Consider the following 22,132-nt stretch of genomic DNA (forward strand, 5'->3'; position numbering starts at 1 on the left):
CTGCGGGGGGCGCCGTTTGGTGCGGGCGGGGCCCGCGGCGGCTGCTGCTGCCAGGGGGGGCAGAGTCGTTTTTAGCATTGTGCAGCTTTTGGGTCTTTGCTTTGGGGTTTTTACTCACTTTTTTCTGTACGATAGGTCAGCTGTGTTTTATGTTAATTTGCACCCGTAACTCACTAATTAAAACCTACCTCTGGGCTGTGGTTGTGCGCTGTGAGGCAGGCAGGGTGTGTTCATGGCCTTTGGGGGCAGCAAGTTCTGCACCGAAAAAACTTTTTACATGGAGAGGCTTTGGGTCTTTGCTTTGGGGTTTTTACTCACTTTTTTCTGTACGATAGGTCAGCTGTGTTTTATGTTAATTTGCACCCGTAACTCACTAATTAAAACCTACCTCTGGGCTGTGGTTGTGCGCTGTGAGGCAGGCAGGGTGTGTTCATGGCCTTTGGGGGCAGCAAGTTCTGCACCGAAAAAACTTTTTACATGGAGAGGCATCATCACTTTAATGCTCCAGACCTGATGAAGAAAAGCTTAAATTGTTTGTTTTTGTTGTTGTGGTTTTTTTTTTTAGTTAATTTGTTCTAGAATGTTAAAAAATAAAATTTAACGTTCTAGAACAATTTTGTAGCACTACAGGAAGTTGGAAGTTTTCGTTCATATGCTGTGACAGATACTCACTACCCAAGTGAGCATTATCCGTCGCAGTGCTCTGCCTCTTCTAGTGCCTAAAGAGATTTTAATAATAAAATACATTTTGTTGTTGGGCTTTTAACTTAAACTGCTTATTTATTGAAGCAAATGGTCGTCCACTGAATGTAATGAAAATATTTACATGCTTCCAGTTTAATGTATTTTGATTAATTTTGTATCAGAACAGGTTTTAAGGGGGAGGATGTAGGTAGTTAAATACAAAATTATGTATAACTGTACGATTGTCTAATGCCATCTTTCCCAAAGTGGATGTATTAGCTGAACAGCTTGATGATTGTTCATCTGAGTTCTATCCTGTCTTGCTTTTTTCAATTCCTGACTGATTTTCCAAATTGAGTTTGTTACTAAATTGACTTAAAAGATTTTTCACATATTTGTACTGTTTGTTAAATACTTGTTGATTGATGTGTTCAAGACACAACTTGAAAGAGGTTTCAAAACCAGATTGTTTCAGTTACATGGCTTAAGGGAGAAATCTTTGTTCTGTTATGCTGAAAAGTAAAGTTTTAAATAAGAGTTATGAAACCTCAATAAATGCTTGAGTTTTTAATGCTTTCAAAGGTAGTTTTTAATTTGCATAATTTTTTCCTTGCTCAGAAAAGAACGAAGAGCTCTCTGAACATAATAGAAAGCCCTAGCATGGGTGAGAGTATCAAAGTAGCTAGAAATAAAGCTGTACAGGGCAAGCTAGATGTGCAAAAATAAGGCATGAAAACAGAAAATATTCACACTGTAAAATACTACTTCAGTACAGGGTCTGGCTCTTCTCTTTTTCATGCTGAGTAATGTCTTGCACTCCAAATATTGCAAGTAGAACTACGTGTATGGTAATGCAGTAGGTTTTGAGAAATATGTAATGATCTGGTTGCAAGCTAGATTTTCAGTCACTTGAATTTCAGATATGTTGACTTGAATATTCGACATATATAGTCTGCTTCAAGTCAGCTGTAAGTGTTCAGGTTATGTCTTTTAAAATACCAAAATATATAAAATGGAGCAAAATAAATTAAAAGGAATGATCACTAGGATATTACCTCCCCCCTCCTCTTTTTATTATTATTTTTTTTTTAAATTTCTCTCTCCCTTTACTGCTTCTCTGTCTTTAAAGTTTCTGTCCCATTTGACTATATCATCAAACAAGTACTTTGCTTTATGCAATGCATTTTTAAGCTTTGTGATTACTCTTTCTTAAGTTTCTTTGTATTGAAGTGCTTTGTTGGATAGGCTGTGATTTTTTTCAAGAAAGTGCCAGTTAGAGCAAGGAAGGTAAACTCACCTAATGTCAGAATAAGTCTGTTCCAGCTAAATGTATGATGCTTTCTAAATTGGCAGTCAGGCTACCTCTGGCTGCAGGCCTTTTAGATCCTCTGGTTAAAGGTGTGTTGTGGCAAGTGTATGTTCTCAGAGTGCTTGGCTTAAGCTACTACTTAGAGACTGCGTGGGCCTTAGTGGAAAATGATGGTAGCCACAAGTGGGAGTTTGTTAACCCTGTAGACCCTGTGCAGCCTTTATTTTATCTTATAGATAACCCAGCAGGACTTGCTGTAAGAAAACCAGAATGGTCCTTAGTCTGCAAGCAGTTGTAGTAATTGTAATTTAAAAGAGAAGGCCAATAATAAATGAGATCTTTACCCTCTTCAGTAAATGTAGCTATTTTAAAAGTAAAAGGTGAAAACAGGGCCTTAGTCTGTAAAGCTTTGATAAGAACCATTAATAGGAAATGATTTTTGTGTGAACACATCTGCAGAAGTTCCACAAGTGCTTCGATAGATTCTTTTGATGGTAACACACCTGGACAGACCTCTCTGTGACCAACCCTGCATGGCAGAGCACTTAAAGGTGCTTTATTTGGCTGAGCTGTATGCCCAGGGTCGTTCAGTAGACAGAAGATGTGTAGTTTGTTGGTTTTTTTAAAGTTGTTTACAGCAATGGATGCACAAGCAGGACTTAATAGCCTGGTAAAGAGGCAGTGTGTTGTTCTGATAACTGCTCCTTCGAAATAGGAAACAATGTTATTGTATTAAAAGCACGGGGCTCTAGTAGCGGTGTCCTTGTAGCACTGGAAGCGTCAGGTATTCCCTTTCACCCCGGTGCTGCATTGCAGCAGGCTGCCAAAGGAATCAGGAGCTTGCTTTGCTCTTTGGAAGAAATATAAATCACTAAAAAAAACAAAACTTGTGAGGACAGCATTTGGAGTTGTATCACTTCCACACCCATGCCACAGGGAGACTGCACAAAAATTGAATACTTTAAGAGGACACTGGTAAACAGGATCCGTGTGGTATGCCTCTGAGGAGGAACAGAGACCTCCTTGGGCAAAGCAGAGATCCCTAATTCCACAGTAGTTACTTTCTCCTGCTTCTCCAGAAAGTAGCATAGTGGGGAACAAGTATCTGAAGTTCTGGACTCACTGGAATTCCCTATGCAATTACTGCTGTGCAGAATTTTGAGGACGGGGGGAGGGAGCTGGATGTACCTGGGGGCAGGGCTCAGCAGGTTACCGTGGCCAGCAGTGTAAGACTTTTGTCAGGTTTCAGCAGTGACCGTTCAGGTTGCCCTGTTATAGATATCTGTGTGATAGAAACCCTTAGGCTGGAGCAAGATTCTCCTTATCAGCTGCTAGGAGGGATCTTCTCTGCATGGGACTTGTGATGATTTTTAGAAGCATTCTTTTGCTACTTCTTTCTTTACCTACTAGACCACTGCAGGAATTGCAGATTTTCTGTCAGGTGTCCTGTGCTTAAAGCAGTGTTTCTAACTGCCATTCTCTTAGGCTGTACAGGAACACTTAATCCTGCTGTTCTCACTTATAACTATAAAGCAAAGGTTTGTCAGGTAAAACTACCTGTTCAGTTACCTTTATAGAAACCGTTCCTTTGTACAGGAGGCATAATTTGGCTTGTCTTTTGTTGGCTTTTTTTTTTTTTAAATTAGTGAGTTTGTGATAGGCTTGACTGTAGGTTTACAAGGCTGACAGTTAACTTTCAAACAAAGCAATTTTGATCTGCAGTCTTTCAATCATGAAAAAAAAATCAATAAAATCAAACACCCTTCTGCTAATTTGTGTCTCAGGTACAATAATCTGGATTAGCAGTAATCTTACCTTTTTTAATAATTCTAATCTGAATTCTTGCCAGGCTTGTTAGCAGATATTATAACATAATGTCTTTTGCAAGATATCCCAGTGGGAGAATCTTGTGACATTCTGAAAAAGATAAATGAGCAACAATAGTAAAAAACTGGCGGATAGTCAACATGTAAGTTTATTTGTGAAGAAAATTTCCTGTAGCTTTTGTAAAGTGGCAAATTTCCCTCCAGTTAACGTAGCAGGAAATATTAATTTAGATGGGAAAGGGCAAATTACAGAATCATTGAGGTTGGCAGGGACTTCTGAAACAGTCCAACCCTCCCATTTAATTGTGATACTTGGTGTTCCGTAAGCCATGAAATGCAACTCATGAGTATTTTTTTGGCCGTGAAAACAACTGAAACAGTTTTCTACTGAAAATCACGTTGTATGGATAATTATCTTTACATATCTATTGAATCAAATAACATTCAGATGGAAACAGCAATAATTTTTAGCAAGTTAGCTCTATCTTGATATACCTGTATTACAATTAAATTTGTTGGAAACAGTTTAACTATTATAACTTATTTTCTTGTTACAGTACAGCAGGTAGGGGGATTTAATTTGATTCCTTATTTTCCGGGTTAACAAGTTAATGTTCTTTTTGAAAGTACCAAATTTGTAAGGTCAAAAGATGGCCACCAGAGTTGATTAGAGTCAGACCCTGAGAGTTAAGAGATGACAAAGCTCTCGTTTGTCCTGTTTAAGGATAACCTTTTTGTTATCCAAAGGAATAGTAGGCTCTTCAAAGATGTTGATGCAGGCAGCAATAGTCATGAGTAAATAATGTTTGAGCTGCCAAAGTGAAAAGAAACTGGTCCTAACTTATTTTTGCTAATTTTATGTCCAGTGAGGTTAGAGTTTTTGTTTTAATTTGTTTAAAGATACAACAGTTTTACAGTATGTCAGATAACACAATACTATCTTGTTTTATTGAATGTTCTGAGATTTAACAACTCATGCAGTAACTCTTTTGAACAGATTTGTTTTAATTAGAAAAATGGGTTTGTTAATTTGTGATTACATTTTGAAAGGCTTTTTTAATGAGAAGATTACATTTGTTGAGAAGGTCCAGTGTTACTGTAGTGTTGAGAAAATTAATGTATTGTGAAGTACCTTCTCTGCTGTCTCTTTTGCAAGATGAGATACATTTGTTTTAGGCCGTATAATTGAAGTAATCTGTGCTGGATAATATTACAACCTAAGGAAAATCTGCTTATAAATGTGATTTTACAGTTTTATGTATCATGTTTATTGATTTCTTTAAGAGATAATCTCTGAAATTGGGTGTAAATCTCAGTTTACTGTACGTAGTTACATGAGTATTACATTCTGTGGAGATGTTTAAAAATACCTGAATTGTTTTGTTTCTTTACCCTAGATATTGAAGCACAAATTCGAGAAATTCAAGGAAAAAAACCTGCTCTTGATGAAGCACAAGGAGTAGGCCTTGATTCCACAGGATATTATGATCAAGAAATTTATGGTGGCAGTGACAGCAGGTTTGCTGGATATGTCACTTCTATTGCAGCAACTGAATTAGAAGATGTAAGTGATTTTTAGGTATCTGTTTGCTTAGGATATGCATTCTAAGTATATTGGAATTAATTTTGAGTAATTTTTAATAGTTGTCACTGAAGTAAAGTGGTTATTGTCATTAAAGCTGTCCTGGACATGTCTTATCTGGGAAGCTTCTAAGTTCTAAGTCTAGCTTTTACTTCATTAATTCTGTTTTGAAAGTCATGTAGGCCCAAGCAGAGGGCAAAACGTTATGGTCTGGTACTAAATAAGTGTTAGCCTTGAGTGGAATAATTAACTTTGTTTTTTCACTGTATTGTTTTCTCCTTCTGTATGCTGCTTGTAGGATTACTTCATGTTAATTTCTAATGTTAAACATTTGACCTCATTTTCAGTTGCAGGAGCAGTTGACCGCTAGAGGTCTGACCATGACTACATAAGCAACTGTGTATCACACTAAGTGAATGATACTTTTAGAAGAAAGGAAGATTATGTTCAGTTTCGTACTAGTTGATAGATTTTTAAAATCCTTTTTTTCTCTTAGTGATGTCATTTTTTTAGTGTGTCATTTTTAGAGTTCTAAGAAATTGATAATTAGGAGCTTCCATCTCACTGAAATCAGTTCATAGTTTTAAGAGCAGTTTTTCTTTTGGGTTGCTGTAAATTATTGCACAAAAACTGGGTATTAGCATGAGGAAGTGGATAGCAAAATGTCTAACACATTCTAAATACTTCTTGCCACTGGGATTGTGAAGGTATAACTGAATAAAAATTAATATATTTCTACTTTTTTCACTGTTTCTGAAGCTTTTTGTAGGGTTATTTACTGCAGTTTTGTTCTATATCTACCTGGATTTTAAGAAAAAAATGTTTGAATTTCTGTGCACCAGTTCTCACATGCCAACTAGAAAACTGTATTAATAGTGCTAATATGAAATACAGACTTTTTGTGTAACCACTGTAGGTAGCATACTTGATACAAAGTAGTATATTGCAGAATACTTGAGTCTTGTAGAGAAGAGTTGTCTTTTTAATGATGTGGTTAGGTTTATCTGATTCAGCAGTTTGAGAGTAGTAAAGCAAGCTATGTGAAAAAGCTTGCTAAAAATTGTGATGAACTATTCCAGTAGTCCATTCTCATATTTTATATGATCACAGTATGTTAATGTGACATTATTTTATCTTAATATAATATCAGCATGACAAATTTACCATGTCTTTTTACTGACAGGATGATGATGACTACCCTTCTACAAGTTTGCTTGGGCAGAAGAAACCAGGGTACCATGCTCCAGTGGCATTGCTTAATGACATACCACAGTCTTCTGAACAGGTACATCTTAGTTTAAGGCACAATAAACAATGCTGTTGTAGGTATTAAGGTAAATAAATCTTTTTCAAGACCAGGTCTTGTCTTCTGGAAATGCAAGATGCATGTAGAGGAGTGTGGTATTTTAATCTTGCTGAAAGCTTGTTATTGGTTTAGTTTAGAATTCCACAGGGTGATAAAAACTGGCACTTCTGCATGTAAAATGATGTGGGCATATATGCTAAACAGTTAGAAAATATTTTTGATAGGTCAGATCCTTAAAAAATTTAACTGGAAAACTTAATGTACTTTCTTCTGTTTTTATAGAGAAGATGTAATCACTTATGTTTTATATTCCTGGAGTATTTTTCTGTGAAACCTAAAAGCATATGAAGTAGTGTTAAGTCTCCCTGCAAAAAGAGGGGAGAGCTCAACAGCATTAAATGCTTAGCTAACAAATGAATAAACTTCTAAAAATAACAAGTTCTTGTCAGAAGTTTTTAAATAAGAAATTGTGTGTTAAAAAAAACATTCCAGTTACAGAAGTAAAATTTGTATTAGCGTAGTGTTTTGGCTAGTTGAGATTAAAAATCAAGTCGGCCTTTTTAGTAAAACTGAAAACAAATGCAGACTTAGGGTCACCAGACACTTTTCAAACTGTTCCTCTTACATGTGTGCTAACAAGATGTTTTTGGTTTTTAGTATGATCCTTTTGCAGAACACCGTCCTCAGAAGATTGCCGATCGGGAAGATGAGTACAAAAAGCACAGGCGGATGATGATAATTTCCCCTGAGCGTCTTGATCCTTTTGCAGATGGTAATTTATTTTGACTTTTCTATACCCGTTATGGAATTTGTTGTCTTCAATTGTCTTTAGCCCTTTGATTTTTGTTGGCATGCTTATAAACTTAGTTTTGTTTTAAGCATCCCCTTTTTATAGAGATTTGGTTGAAAACCTAGATGCCATATTCTTCATCTTTATAATACAAGTTTTCTTTCCAGGTAGAAGGACAAGAAAATAATGAGCCATTGCCATAGAAACACAAAGGGTTAAAGGTTTCTCTTTTCATTTTGCTTTGGGTTGTGCATTATACTTTGAAGAACTTGTGTGTTGAGTGCTCAGATTCTTTCAGTACCTTGAAAGTTTTCATTCCAAGTCATAGATTTACAGGTTTTCTGCTTTTGAAATGCTGGTTCTCAAAATAGAGCACCTAATTCTTACCATCCTATGTAAACTTAGGTGGTATAGCTAAAAGCAACAAAAGTGTATATAAGACTTTGATACTATTAATAGTTCAAGTCTGTTCTGATAATTTTAGAATGCAAGTCAGGAAAAGGGGTATAGTGGGTCTGACAGAAACTTTCTTCAGGTGAGTGAGTTTCACGTGTGGCAGTAAGGTGCCTGTTGGCTTAAAATTAGTAGCTGTTTTGCAGGTTTTACAAATTAGAATTTCAGCCTGCATGAATTAATAGGGATAATAATTATTTTACTTGCTTAATTGTAATTGATATAAACATGTTTTGTCAGAATTCACAGGCCCATACTAACTGTCCTTAATTTCTTTCCTACAGCAGTACTGCTATATGCCAGTCCTGTCTGCATTCTTAAGGGTGCAGTTCAACACATCCTGTGTAGATTATGGTGAAAAAGTATTCCAAAGGAAAGTCCTATCAAAGCTAGTGTCAGAATGACACAGCCAATTGGGCAATCATCTTCAGCATAGAAATGTTTAAGAAGCATATTTTTTTCCCTAAATTCTAATGCTATACCACTTGTATAGCAAATCTGCACATTTTTCTTTAAGAAAAAGTGTTCTTATTGACAAATCTTATTTTTGTAAAGTTGGGCTTCTTGTAAAGTGGTTTAAAGTTTAATTAACTCAAGATGCACAGCATAAAACAACATATGGTATACAAAACCCATTACCTGTGAGTATCATTGTGGTGGTTTATGTACTTGTATTGCATTCAGCTCCCAATCACAATTGTACCTTGAGAAGAGGGGGAAAGTGTCATCAAACAGTTTTTTTGGGTTTTTTGTTTTGATTATTTTTTTTTAATGAAGCCCTTTTACAATATGACACTAGAGGATCTGGGAAACATGTCCAGATTTGTCAAACTTAAAAATGGGTCTTTATGATAAAACATTTTAAACATTACTAAGGTATGTAAATAGTTAGTTACAATCAGATAACAACTAGGATTTAACAGCTTGCACAAGGTAATGTTTTGAATATAAATATCTTTCCAAAGTGTTACTAATGGTAAAGAGATAATTTTCTAGGCTTCTATTCTGCTGCTTGAAGTCAGAACTGCTGATGGAGACAAAGGCACGAAAGTGTACGTATTCCGGATTAGCAACCCAGGAACCCATCACTTCTGAAGACTCTTAACTGTGTTGTCATTTTATCATTTATATCGGCTTTAAAATATTTGTTTGAAACTGCAGTAGCTATGTTTGTGTTCAAACAGGTTAAATTGATCAGCAAACTGAATAAACGTAAGATACATGTAATTTTAAAAAAATTCAATCAAAAAGTAAAATTAAATGATCATGGAATAATATAATATTATTAGAGCAGGACAATAGAAGAAGTTAGTAGTTTCTGCTTATCCTGTACTCATTGTGCTCCATTCCTGTTGCTGTTCTCTTCTGCAGGAGGGAAGACACCAGATCCTAAAATGAATGCCAGAACATACATGGATGTTATGCGTGAACAGCATTTAACAAAAGAAGAGGTGAGTGTGTGGAGGGTTTTCCACTTGATGTTAGTTTCATTTTACAGCCTTTGAATGCATTTTAAGAAAGGGAGAGTGGCCTTGCTGTTGACTTCTTGTCTTGACTTCAGTATCTTTTTCTTTGGAAAATCCTGTTCTTCACATGTTGAAAGTCAGTAGAATTTAAAGTTTTTGGAAGTTTTGAAAAGCATCTGTTCTTTGTAATACTTAAACAATAGTGGGAGAAGTAGCCTCTATATTTTAATCTGGATTTTGCTACAGTACTTGGACTCTTTGCTGGTTATTTTCCTTCGGAGGACGAGAGAAAAACTAAGTCACTCAGGAGTATTCAGTGTCAGAGAGGTTTGTTTTTGTGAGGTCTGTGTGAAGGGAATACAGGAAGTTTTTAAGAAATGTTTCTTGAAGCTTTTATGATAGATGCTGCAGTACTATGAATTGGTGTAAGGTTGGCATTTGGTTTTAAATATTAAGGAAAGAGTAAAAGCACATGCTTTATTTGTGGCTGTTAAAAATTAATTTTAATAGGTAAGAAGTTACTGGTAGTGTAATAAAATTTATTGTGTAATGCCTACAATACCATCTTGTTAATTGGAGCAAGATCTACTTCTGTAGATTTATATGGATTTACTCTACTTGGCTTATCTTAATGGAGGAATTAGTTAATAATTTTAACTATCTTATTGTTTATGGATCCATTGATAAGTGAAAAACAGTCTGGGTTAGTGTGCTGTTTTAACAATGTCATCTCAGAATTTTAAATAAGTATTTCAGGACTTTGTCATGGGATATAACTCATGTGAACATGCTTTCTAACTCATCCACATGTAATTTACTGAAGTGGAACTTCAGTAAACAAATGCATAATGATTTTAGAACATACATATAGGTTACAAAAATTGATGGCTTTCAAAATTCTCCATGCATTTGCATTTGTTTTACTAATGGCTTTTATAAGAAATCAATTCAAAATGAGCTCCTCCAAACACACAGTTGCTCTGTCAGTACAGAAGAATTTTAAAAGAGAATGAACTTCAAATGAAAACAATAGCTGATTGCATGTTATTTGAGCAAAACCTTAAAAAAATAGCATTGAAAGCTACCATAGAGGTGAAAAACGTATTTTAAAGGTATTGTCTGAAGAGGCCTTTTTAAGAAATATGATTCTTATGTTTGTTTCTTTTTTGCCCTTGAATAGAGGGAAATTAGGCAACAACTAGCTGAAAAAGCTAAAGCTGGAGAGCTTAAAGTCGTCAATGGAGCCGCATCTCAGCCACCTTCAAAACGCAAGCGGCGTTGGGATCAGACAGCTGATCAAACTCCTGGTGCTACACCGAAAAAATTATCCAGCTGGGATCAAGCAGAGGTAATAATGCGAGTGTTCATCATCTTATCTACGGAAGACATTATTAATGCTAATCCTCTTAAATAGCAGGTTCCTTGCTCTACTGAAAAAGAGCAACCACCAGTCTTTTCTGTATGGTATATCAATACTTTTGCTTTTGTCTTGCACAGACTCCTGGACATACACCTTCTCTGCGATGGGATGAAACTCCAGGGCGTGCCAAGGGTAGCGAAACTCCTGGTGCTACCCCAGGCTCAAAAATATGGGATCCAACTCCTAGTCATACACCAGCAGGAGCTGCAACACCTGGACGGGACACACCAGGTCATGCAACACCAGGCCACGGAGGTGCCACTTCCAGTGCACGTAAAAATCGATGGGATGAAACACCTAAAACAGAAAGAGGTATTTATGGTGAACTGGAAAATTTTGAATGGCTAATCACATAGGATTTTTTCACCTTAAGTAAACGGCAGATAAAGAAAATCAGGCAACAAGTAATTATATTCTGACATCTAGTGGTGGATGTTAGGTAATGTTTTTGTTGCAGTTCGTAGCATTGAATTCTGCCTGTTAGCTTAACTCACATCTGTGAAAGCACTTCAGCTCAAAAATGGAATGAAAGTTTTCTGGTGTGTCTAGTGACTGCTACAAGTTGGAATTTTAATGTGTAAAGTATGTAGTAAAGGAATTAAAGTTTCATTGCTTTTCATGATACATTTGTATGTTTTTTTCAAACTTACTTTTTTTAAGAGGTTAGAACTAAAACAAATTTTGGAAGCATTTTCTCATCTGCATGATATGAGTGTCAGAGAACAGTGAAACACCAGTGTTCCTTAATGATTTTATCAAGGGAGTACATGGAGAACTTAGTCCAATTTCTAGAATATTAATTATTATTTTTAATAGTTTTTATCTATTTATGCTAAGATTCAGCAAGAAGATGACATGCGTTTTCATAAAATGAAGTTCTCTGGATGTTTTTAGTGTAATTCCTGTGTTTTTTCAATATTCACCAAAGTAGTTTACTTTTTGTCTAATGTTTTTTCAGTTAATACTTGATTTTTGTGGGCATGAGGATGAGATACTGAAAATGGGCTTGGATATTGCTTCCGTAGTTGGAGTATATGATGTTCAGCTTTCTGCAAAAACAGTTGTTTTGTTTTCCCTTAGATACTCCGGGGCATGGCAGTGGATGGGCTGAGACGCCTCGTACAGACAGAGGTGGTGACTCCATTGGTGAGACACCAACCCCAGGAGCAAGTAAAAGAAAGTCACGATGGGATGAAACACCTGCTAGCCAGATGGGTGGCAGCACACCTGTTCTGACACCTGGCAAAACACCCATTGGTACACCAGCTATGAACATGGCAACTCCTACACCAGGTAAGCCCAGTTCATTCTCTAAGGCTTGACTTCACTTCTGGAAATGAAGCATTTACCATTATACGGTATTTTGAAATAGTCTTCTGCTTAACATATTCTGCCTGAATGAAAGCAGTCAGTATATGCTCAGTTTACTCTTTTTAATGCCCACAGCAATGCAGTTCTGGATGGAAGTAGAGGCTAAAGTTTTATGTCCTTGTTCAGTGTTGCTGGTAAAAAATTTATAAAAGGCTCTAAAAGTTTGATGTCTTACTGGCTGCAGATTTCAAGTGCTGTGTAAAACTATGGCTAAAGCGAGCACTTTAAGGTTGAGTAAACTAGTCATCTCCTTTTGCATATGGAAGACTTGTTAGTTAAAACCTTGTTTTAATTTTATTTTTTTAAATTTGAATATAGGTCATATCATGAGCATGACTCCGGAACAGCTGCAGGCTTGGCGTTGGGAAAGGGAAATTGATGAGAGAAACAGACCACTTTCTGATGAAGAATTGGATGCTATGTTTCCAGAAGGATATAAGGTAATAATACATCTGGGTTAAAATGCAGGAGACTATGATGGAGATTTTTCCTGTTAGGAGGTACTGTTTTTTTGGTGTTTTTTTTTAAGTTTAAACCAAGTTGTCCCAGTAGAATGTTTCACATTAAGTATTGATTAGTGATTCTAGACGTTGTTAGATTCAGTTACTGAGTTACTGTAAATCCATTAGAAAGGAAAAAATAAAGGTGATTTCCAAGTCCAGTCATTATTCTGCTTCTCAATGTTGGGAATGCCTGTTAAGGCCAGAACAGACTGATAAAAATGCTAACTCCAGATGTAGAAAACTTAGAGGAAAGTCACAAATTTTTGTTCCTCTTCTTTTATCTGCTGTGGTAAGATACATTTTGTTCTCTCTCCTGTAGGTGCTTCCCCCACCAGCTGGTTATGTACCTATTCGCACTCCAGCTCGTAAGCTCACAGCGACCCCAACACCTTTGAGCGGAATGACTGGGTTCCACATGCAGACAGAAGACAGGACTATGAAGAGTGTTAATGACCAGCCCTCTGGCAATCTCCCATTCCTGAAACCAGATGACATCCAGTACTTTGATAAACTATTGGTAAATGGCATTTCATTCATACTGATTAAAGTTCCCTGATTTCGTGTGAGTATGTAGTAATACCTGTTTATTTGTCTGGAATTATTTTTAGGTTGATGTTGATGAATCAACTCTGAGTCCTGAAGAACAGAAGGAGAGAAAAATAATGAAACTACTTCTGAAAATAAAGAATGGCACACCTCCCATGAGAAAGGTAGGCTGTATTGTTAGATGCATTTTTGTAATTTCAGTTTTCAAAAGTCTGTATTCTTCAGGTTTAGTTTCAGTTGTCTGTGGAATTGTCTATAAGATAATCTCCTAAACTTTGGTATCTATTTAGTGTTTTCTTCCTCCTCTGTATCTGTATGGCTTTTTGTCATTCAATGTAATGCAGTATTGCTGCTCTTTGTGCAGTAATGTCAGTCACTAAATAGTATATGGCAAATCAATATCTTTTTAGATAGAGTTAGGATAAACTGAATTTGTCATCCTTTTTGCTTACAGGGCTTCATAATTTTCATGCTTCACACACTGAAATTAGCAGTGTAGCTCTTAGCTACATTTCAGCCTTCCTCATTATGTGATAAATTAGCTGTCTTGTCTGAGCAGTTTTGCTCTAAATTGACCATAGCACCAAGTTGCCTTGATGCAATAAGTGCAGTATAAGCTAGTTTTTAAATAGAAACCAGAAGTGCTTCTTTGGAAAATTGAATGTCTGGGAGCTAACATCAGGGTGTTTTGCTTTACTCATTCATTTTTCAACAGGTCAGCATAAAATCTGTTGAAGTAGAGTTTCGCAGTGGTAGGAACAGGTATTCTGAAGCCTCTGGTTACAGTGAATTAAATTTTAACTTGGTTAATATTTACCTGGTTTGTAATTGTTCAGTATTGTTCCCTGAGTCTAACTGACAGGCTGTTTGGTTTTGTTTAGGCTGCATTGCGACAAATTACTGATAAAGCTCGGGAATTTGGAGCAGGGCCGTTGTTTAATCAGATTCTGCCTCTGCTGATGTCACCAACTCTTGAAGATCAGGAGCGTCACTTGCTTGTCAAAGTCATTGACAGAATTCTTTACAAACTGGATGACTTGGTCCGACCATATGTACATAAGGTCTGTTGCAGTTTAGTGTTTCATCTTTATTCTTTCTGGTCATTGCTGGGAGAAATGTCTATTTTATTTGCATATTAGAAGAGAATTATACCATGTTGTCTTAACATAATTGGCTTTCATTTTTACTCTTAAGCCAAACTTTTAAGTTCCTCTGGTGTAACCAAAGTGTGGGCTTCAAGGCATTATGTCATGATTTAAAAATGGGGGTGGGAAGAGGTATCTTACCTGATCTGGGTAGTATATCTGGGCCAGATCCTTTAGAGACAAAGAGCTGTAAAAAGGTCATAACAGATTTAATGTTATCTGGTCATCATAAAGCTTTAAGCTTGGATCCATGGACTCTAGCAAGGCCAGAAGTACAACTAAAAATATTAATGAAAGGAAGTATTTATTCATCTTTTTCAGATCCTTGTTGTCATTGAACCACTGCTGATTGATGAAGACTACTATGCTAGAGTGGAAGGCAGAGAAATTATTTCAAACTTGGCTAAGGTAAAGTTCCATCCTTCATTAAGGCACAGAATTAGCTTATGTATAGCTGTATGTTTATAGGCATGGCAGAAGAATTAACTGTGCTGTTTATAAATACAAGGGGCATGTTTCTTGTTGTTTTTTTCTTCAGGCTGCTGGTTTGGCAACAATGATCTCCACAATGCGACCTGATATTGATAATATGGATGAATACGTCCGAAATACAACAGCTCGAGCCTTTGCTGTGGTTGCCTCTGCTTTGGGAATTCCTTCTCTGTTACCCTTCTTGAAAGCTGTCTGTAAAAGCAAGAAATCCTGGCAGGCTAGACATACTGGCATCAAGATTGTACAGCAGATTGCTATTCTTATGGGTTGTGCTATCTTGCCTCATCTCAGGAGCTTGGTTGAAATTATTGAACATGGTAAGTTTTGTTTTCCCAGGTAACAATTTTTTTACTCACTTTGTAGTTGGAAAATGTTTATACTCCAGTGTGGCTCAGTGACAGTAGGGTCCTGGTTTTGTGTGTGGGTTTTGGGGGGTTTTTTAAAGCCAGGAAACAGTTCAGCTGCCTCTTACAGAGGAGTAAAGCTTAAATTTTCCTGAAAATAAGTTAGTCCCTTTTATACTGCCCCTCTAGTTTTGCAGTTTTGAACTGAATTCACAAGAAGTGGTACTAAACACTGTTCTCTTGCAGGCCTGGTGGATGAGCAGCAGAAAGTTCGCACCATCAGTGCTTTGGCTATTGCTGCTTTGGCTGAGGCAGCGACTCCCTATGGTATTGAGTCATTTGATTCTGTTCTGAAGCCTTTATGGAAGGGTATACGTCAACACAGAGGAAAGGTATATCTAAAATACATTCTTTAGTTTGAAATCAAATTAATATATACCTTCTGTAGCTGACAAGATACATGTTTTTGCATTTCAATAGGGTTTGGCTGCCTTTTTGAAGGCTATTGGTTACCTGATTCCCCTCATGGATGCCGAGTATGCAAACTATTATACCAGAGAAGTCATGCTAATCCTTATCAGAGAGTTCCAGTCTCCTGATGAAGAGATGAAAAAGATTGTGTTGAAGGTACGTCAGAGTGATTTTTTTTTTTAGCATTAGTATTGAATATATATGCTTTTTCTTAAAAATAACAAACAAAACAACCCCCCAAGACAAAAACAAAACAAAAAAGCTCCACAACCCCTCAACACCCCAAACCCTACCATGAATTAAAATAATTTTATTTTTATTTCTTGACAGGTTGTAAAGCAGTGTTGTGGTACTGATGGTGTTGAAGCAAATTACATTAAAACAGAAATCTTGCCACCTTTTTTCAAACACTTCTGGCAGCACAGAATGGCACTGGACAGAAGAAATTACAGACAGGTATTTTGTTTTTCTTAATCGGAAAATTATTTGCAGTAGGACAAAATTCATATTGGAATGCTCATTTAGGCTGGATGTTTATTTTTTCCTTGGATGTCCTGAAACTGAATTTTGTTTGGGTAAATGGTTTAGAAGTCACATTGCTAGAACAGTTACAGGTTCTTAGTAGGCTATTAAGACATTTTACATCTGTGAATACAAGTCTGCATCAGTTGTAAGGTGGGGTAGCTATCCCATTTGTTTTTTTTAAAACATGGGATGATTTCTAAAGGTTAAAACAGTTGTTTGTAGTGCACTTAATATTCATGATGCTGTTTCTCCTGTTCAGACAAAGGAAATGTATTTTCAGGATGTAGAAAGTCAATTTTAACAATGTTTGCTCACTTAACATTTGTGTATTTCAGCTGGTTGATACAACTGTGGAGCTGGCAAATAAAGTTGGAGCAGCAGAAATTATTTCTAGAATTGTGGATGATCTGAAGGATGAGGCTGAGCAGTACAGAAAAATGGTCATGGAGACAATTGAGAAGATAATGGGAAACCTGGGGGCAGCAGACATTGACCATAAACTGGAAGAACAGCTTATTGATGGTATCTTGTACGCCTTTCAGGAACAGACCACAGAGGTATGGCCAAGAGTTATTTAGTGCTTGGTTCACTTGTATTGTAAGCTAGGTCACTCTTAGTTATACAGAAATGTATGCTTCTAAGTTAGATTTTTAGAATCCTCTTTCAGATATCAGTGCTCTAATCAATGAAATGCAGAAACTAGCTCTGGAATGTTAGCATTTTAATAGCAATTTTAGATTCTGTCAAATGTCATTAAAACAGAGTATTGCTTTTGGTCTGATTTTCCCTTCTTTTTTTTAAACTCAGGATTCTGTGATGCTGAATGGTTTTGGCACAGTGGTTAATGCTCTAGGCAAGAGAGTTAAGCCCTACTTGCCACAGATCTGTGGTACAGTTTTGTGGCGTTTGAACAACAAATCAGCCAAAGTTAGGCAGCAGGCAGCTGACCTCATCTCTCGTACTGCAGTTGTCATGAAGACTTGTCAAGAGGTATTGATTGACTTCTCCTACCAAATTTTCCATAGTATGTTGTAGTAGTAAGAATAATGACTAATCTTTTTACTTGATTATAGGAAAAACTGATGGGACACTTGGGTGTTGTGTTGTATGAGTACCTGGGTGAGGAATATCCTGAAGTACTGGGCAGCATACTTGGAGCACTGAAGGCCATTGTGAACGTTATAGGTAATGTTTGTGTGTTGGTTGCTTGCCTGTTCAAGAGAAAATTTAAAAGGCAATATGAAACTAAATATCCCTATTTGAATTCAATAGGTATGCACAAGATGACACCACCAATCAAAGATCTGCTGCCACGGCTTACGCCTATTTTGAAGAATAGACATGAGAAAGTACAGGAAAATTGTATTGATCTTGTTGGGCGTATTGCAGACAGGTAGGCTGACTCGTGGGGAAGTTTTTGACCTTTTCTGTGGGCAATTATTGTAGCAAAAGCTGAAGCTGAGCATCAGGTTTGACATCTGGGTATTTATTGTCATAACTCTTTTATATTTCTTCAAGTTGAATATAAAGCTTGAGATGAGATATTTAGTAGATGATCTGTTGAGTATATTGTAATTCTATTATCTTGCAAACAGTTTATAAGACGTATAGTATCTATTTATGGAAACTGGGAATGCACACAACGTGATGAATTTTGGGTAAACTGCTAACCAGTGAAGGCCTAGTGTTAACTGCTTAAGCAGTATCCCTCTGATAGGAAATTAATAGGTGCTGCAATTTATGTGTTTTTTATTTAAAAAACTTGTGACATCACTCAAGAGGGAACTCACGTTATTCTCTTTCAGAGGCGCAGAATATGTTTCTGCAAGAGAATGGATGAGAATCTGCTTTGAACTGCTTGAATTATTGAAAGCTCACAAGAAAGCCATCCGAAGAGCCACAGTGAACACTTTTGGTTATATTGCAAAAGCTATTGGGTAAGTTGGTCTAATGCTTATCCAGTTCTACACACAGTTACCTAACAGTGATGACTGAGTTTTCTGGTGAGAAATATTCACAGTTCTCCACATTTAACGTGTTAAGTGTGTAGACTTAATTCTACCCATTTGGTAGAAGGAGAATACAGTCACCTGTTCTTCATTAACATACAGTGCTGCACTTCTGAACTAAATTTGTAGATGAGGAAGGTTAGAGTATAATTTGGTAGTAAAAGCTGGTTGTCTTAACAATTTTTGATATTGTGGCATGCATTCAGAACCTCTCAATTTCATAAACTCTAATTTAAATACTCACTATCTATTTTTTCCCCAAATCAGTACTCTTATTGATTTGCGAATGGGGTTTTTTTGTCACTTAGATGATACAGCAAGTCAGCAAATTGTAAAATGAAGCCAAATTCCCATCTTCATGCATATTGGTAAATAACTGACTAATTACTGATTTAATGCAGATAGAGCAAGGAATGCTGTCAGTGTGCTTACCTCTACAGCACGTTACCGATCTCTGCCCATGTGTATGGTTTTGTACAAGTTTGTAATTACCTGCGGGATCAGAGTGATAGTGGAGAGGCTATTCCTGTTCTCCAGAGGCAGAACAGAAGGGAGGAAACAAGTGAAGTCTAGAGAAAGTAAGAAATATTGGTTATGAAAATCAGATCAAGCAGTTACTTAAGCTGTTTCACAGTTTTGTGGTTTATGTTGTTTCCCACTTACTTAAACTTGTTTTTTTAAGGGCTAAGCCTTGCTTTTCTGCCACTTGCTATTTGAAACTGATTTTATCTGAATCCTCACTGAATCTACTGACATGGACACACCTGTTTTCTCTTCCAGACCCCATGATGTATTGGCTACACTGCTAAATAACTTGAAAGTACAGGAGAGGCAGAACAGAGTGTGTACCACAGTAGCAATTGCTATTGTAGCTGAAACGTGCTCACCTTTCACAGTGCTGCCTGCACTCATGAATGAATACAGAGTTCCAGAACTGAATGTCCAGAATGGTGTGTTAAAATCTCTTTCTTTCCTGTTTGAATACATTGGAGAGATGGGAAAAGATTATATTTATGCTGTTACACCGTTGCTTGAAGATGCTTTAATGGACAGGTGAGTGCACATCTATCCATGGTACATGGATAGCTATAGTCATATAACATGGACAGTTAGCTATAGTCATATATTTTAAGTGTCTAGCTGGGTCTTAGTGATAGCAAATAGGTATATTGTTGTTTATGCTGTCAAGTGACCAGCATAATCTGGAACTCATTGTCTGCAAGTAATTCAGGTTATATGCCCATATCTTAGTAATACTTTTGGAGACTGAAATGATAAAGGCATCTGAAGTGAGTCAAGACTTCTTGCATTCAAATCTCTTTTGATAATTTCTATTGTTAGTACTTTTTCTGTGGAATTAGAATGCAAATTTACTAACTTATGCTACTCTGCCTCTTGCTGTCAGTAAATATGGGTTAAAATTCAGAATCTGAATCACTGAATCACTGTCCGAAATTGCATATTAGTGGTTTCATGAAAGGTGTTACTGAAAAGCAGTATTATACTTGTCTAATCATGTTGCTTCAGAGTATAATTTATTAACAGACCATTATCCTCTTTGCAGGGATCTTGTACACAGACAAACAGCCAGTGCCGTGGTGCAACATATGTCTCTTGGTGTTTATGGATTTGGCTGTGAAGATTCTCTTAATCATTTGTTAAATTATGTATGGCCTAATGTGTTTGAAACCTCTCCTCACGTCATTCAGGCAGTTATGGGGGCTCTGGAGGGCCTCAGAGTTGCTATTGGTCCCTGCAGAATGTTGCAGTATTGTTTACAGGTATGGCCTCCAAGTATTCTTTATACATGGCATTCTGTACCGAGGGCTTCAGTAGTTAAAATATGCAACGAACAGATTTTGGTGTAGTGAGGTAGCTGATTACATTGAGGAACTCAAGTAGAAGTAAGCAGGTAACTTAGAACAGGAGTTGGCTAAAATGGCCTGGCATTTAGGCTTGTGAAATGGGAGCATCTCACAAACTTTGGGGACACTAGTTAATGACTAGAGAATAAATTGATAGTGGAAGGGGTTATGAGAATAACTAATAACTGTGATAAATAAGTAAGTTAGGCTTAATATTAAACCATTATTTCTTGCTAGCCAAGAAAAAGTGAGACATTTAAAACTGTGTAAAAGAAGCACTGAAAACCAGTGCTTTGATCAGAACTTATACCATCAGCACTAATCAGTTCAGCTTCAGTAAATGTGCTTGTGGTGGTAAAATCTGAAGATTTCTTTCTGTGTAATTGCATGTGACAGTTCTTGCTGTGTTTGCTATAGAATCTAAACACAGATAACAGGCAGGAAGCAAGGATTAATGTCACATAGAGAAGAGGTGACAGCGTTTTTTATGTATCTGCAGTTACAGAATTTCAGTGTGTGGGTGTTTTCATGTGGGGAGCTTCAGCACAAAGAAGCTGACATCAGTTAGGAGGTGAAAGAAGTCTTTCACACAGTATATTTTTGCAGATATTACTAGAATATTATTATATATAACTTTTTTCTAGAGCTTTCATGTTCTGCTTATTTTTTAGGTTTAACAATAATCTCCTATATTCCTGTCTCGTGTGCTCTGCACAGATTCACAGTTAGCAGAGCCAAAGATAAGATTCAGTTCCAGCTGAATATACTGCAGCAGGTTTTCATTTTTTTTAAAGAATACAAAACTAGTAATATGTTCAGTGGAATTTCTCCCTTCTGAAAAGAAAGATGAGAAAATGTGTCTAAAGAAAACGTCGTTACTACTTGCTAGTTTAGATAGTTGCAAAAATTGGGAATGATACATCTAGTGTGCTGTCTCAGTTTTAAGTGGCATTATTTACAGTAGTTGCATTTTTAAATGCTAATTGTGCAAAACTTAATAAAATGCAGTAACAGACATATAGACCATAAGCCTTTAAACATCTTTGTTCCATTTTGTTTTCTAGGGTTTGTTTCACCCTGCCAGGAAAGTCAGAGATGTTTATTGGAAGATTTATAATTCTATCTACATTGGATCACAGGATGCTCTGATATCACATTACCCACGAATCTATAATGATGAAAAGAACACCTATATTCGTTATGAACTTGATTACATCTTATAATCTTCTTTGTTCAGTTGTTTGTGTTTAATGCACAGCTGTTCTTCAATTAAACGCTTCAAATTTGATGTAAAATTTTAAAATATTTGAGATCAGCTGGTCAGAGGCAGAGCTAGGAATCCAGTAGCATGATTTTTTAAAATATGTCCTTGTTTTTTGATGTTAAACAGTTAAAGCCAGTAGTGACCAAGAAAACAGTGATTACAATGTACTGGAGGGATTTCATTTTGGATTCATCTTTATGAAGATTTAGATTTCATTCCTTGTGTTTAAAGGGGAAGTTTATTTGAGAAATAAACATTTGTGTATAAAAACTAATTTGTGTGTGGTTTTTGGACAGAGTGGCTTGTAAAACGAGTCCCTTTGGATTAAGTATTTGTTTATGTAATGAATAGGTGGCATAAGACATTTTAACACTTTTTGTCATCCCCTAGCTTTTGAATAAATAAGAAATATGTACAAACTGTAGTTAACGTGTGTATCTTTGTCATGCAACTGTGCAGCTGCAGTCTGGTTGGTTGTAGTAGTTGCAGTTTGTTTTAATGTAAAAAGTAGTGTTTAATTGCTTGTTGTTACTGCTTCATCTGCAGTGTCCTGGTTGTGGGGATGGATTAGCTTGTTAAATTTTTGGAAGTTTAGCAGTTCATTGTAAGTGCTGTGTATAAAATCAGTTGTGCAGCTTATGCGCGTTGATTGCATTTAGCATGTCTTACAGCATGTGTGGCTTTATGAAAAAAACAGTATTTTTAAGCCATGCTGTAATTCGTACAAAGGGCTTGGAAAGTGATGTCCTCCATACCTGAGA

General features: G+C 36.5%; 1 protein-coding gene across 1 annotated transcript in view; it reads left to right on the forward strand.

The window, feature by feature from the left end:
• Positions 1-21,795, forward strand: part of SF3B1 (splicing factor 3b, subunit 1, 155kDa) — a 22,740-nt gene extending 945 nt beyond the window's left edge. The window contains exons 2-25 of the mRNA XM_010007394.1: positions 5,217-5,383; positions 6,585-6,686; positions 7,365-7,479; positions 9,322-9,401; positions 10,597-10,764; positions 10,914-11,148; positions 11,917-12,129; positions 12,526-12,647; positions 13,030-13,227; positions 13,319-13,420; positions 14,138-14,317; positions 14,723-14,809; positions 14,940-15,210; positions 15,484-15,629; positions 15,718-15,864; positions 16,039-16,164; positions 16,569-16,790; positions 17,041-17,223; positions 17,307-17,418; positions 17,506-17,626; positions 18,039-18,170; positions 19,023-19,295; positions 19,807-20,023; positions 21,172-21,795. Of these exons, the coding sequence (XP_010005696.1) occupies positions 5,217-5,383; positions 6,585-6,686; positions 7,365-7,479; positions 9,322-9,401; positions 10,597-10,764; positions 10,914-11,148; positions 11,917-12,129; positions 12,526-12,647; positions 13,030-13,227; positions 13,319-13,420; positions 14,138-14,317; positions 14,723-14,809; positions 14,940-15,210; positions 15,484-15,629; positions 15,718-15,864; positions 16,039-16,164; positions 16,569-16,790; positions 17,041-17,223; positions 17,307-17,418; positions 17,506-17,626; positions 18,039-18,170; positions 19,023-19,295; positions 19,807-20,023; positions 21,172-21,330 (3,878 nt within the window). The 3' untranslated portion in view covers positions 21,331-21,795. The remainder of the gene's footprint in view (positions 1-5,216; positions 5,384-6,584; positions 6,687-7,364; positions 7,480-9,321; positions 9,402-10,596; positions 10,765-10,913; positions 11,149-11,916; positions 12,130-12,525; positions 12,648-13,029; positions 13,228-13,318; positions 13,421-14,137; positions 14,318-14,722; positions 14,810-14,939; positions 15,211-15,483; positions 15,630-15,717; positions 15,865-16,038; positions 16,165-16,568; positions 16,791-17,040; positions 17,224-17,306; positions 17,419-17,505; positions 17,627-18,038; positions 18,171-19,022; positions 19,296-19,806; positions 20,024-21,171) is intronic.
• The last annotated feature ends 337 nt before the right edge of the window (positions 21,796-22,132 follow it).

This window comes from Chaetura pelagica, unplaced genomic scaffold (assembly GCF_000747805.2).
Source record: "Chaetura pelagica isolate M959 unplaced genomic scaffold, ChaPel_1.0 scaffold21, whole genome shotgun sequence".
Lineage (NCBI taxonomy): Eukaryota > Metazoa > Chordata > Aves > Apodiformes > Apodidae > Chaetura > Chaetura pelagica.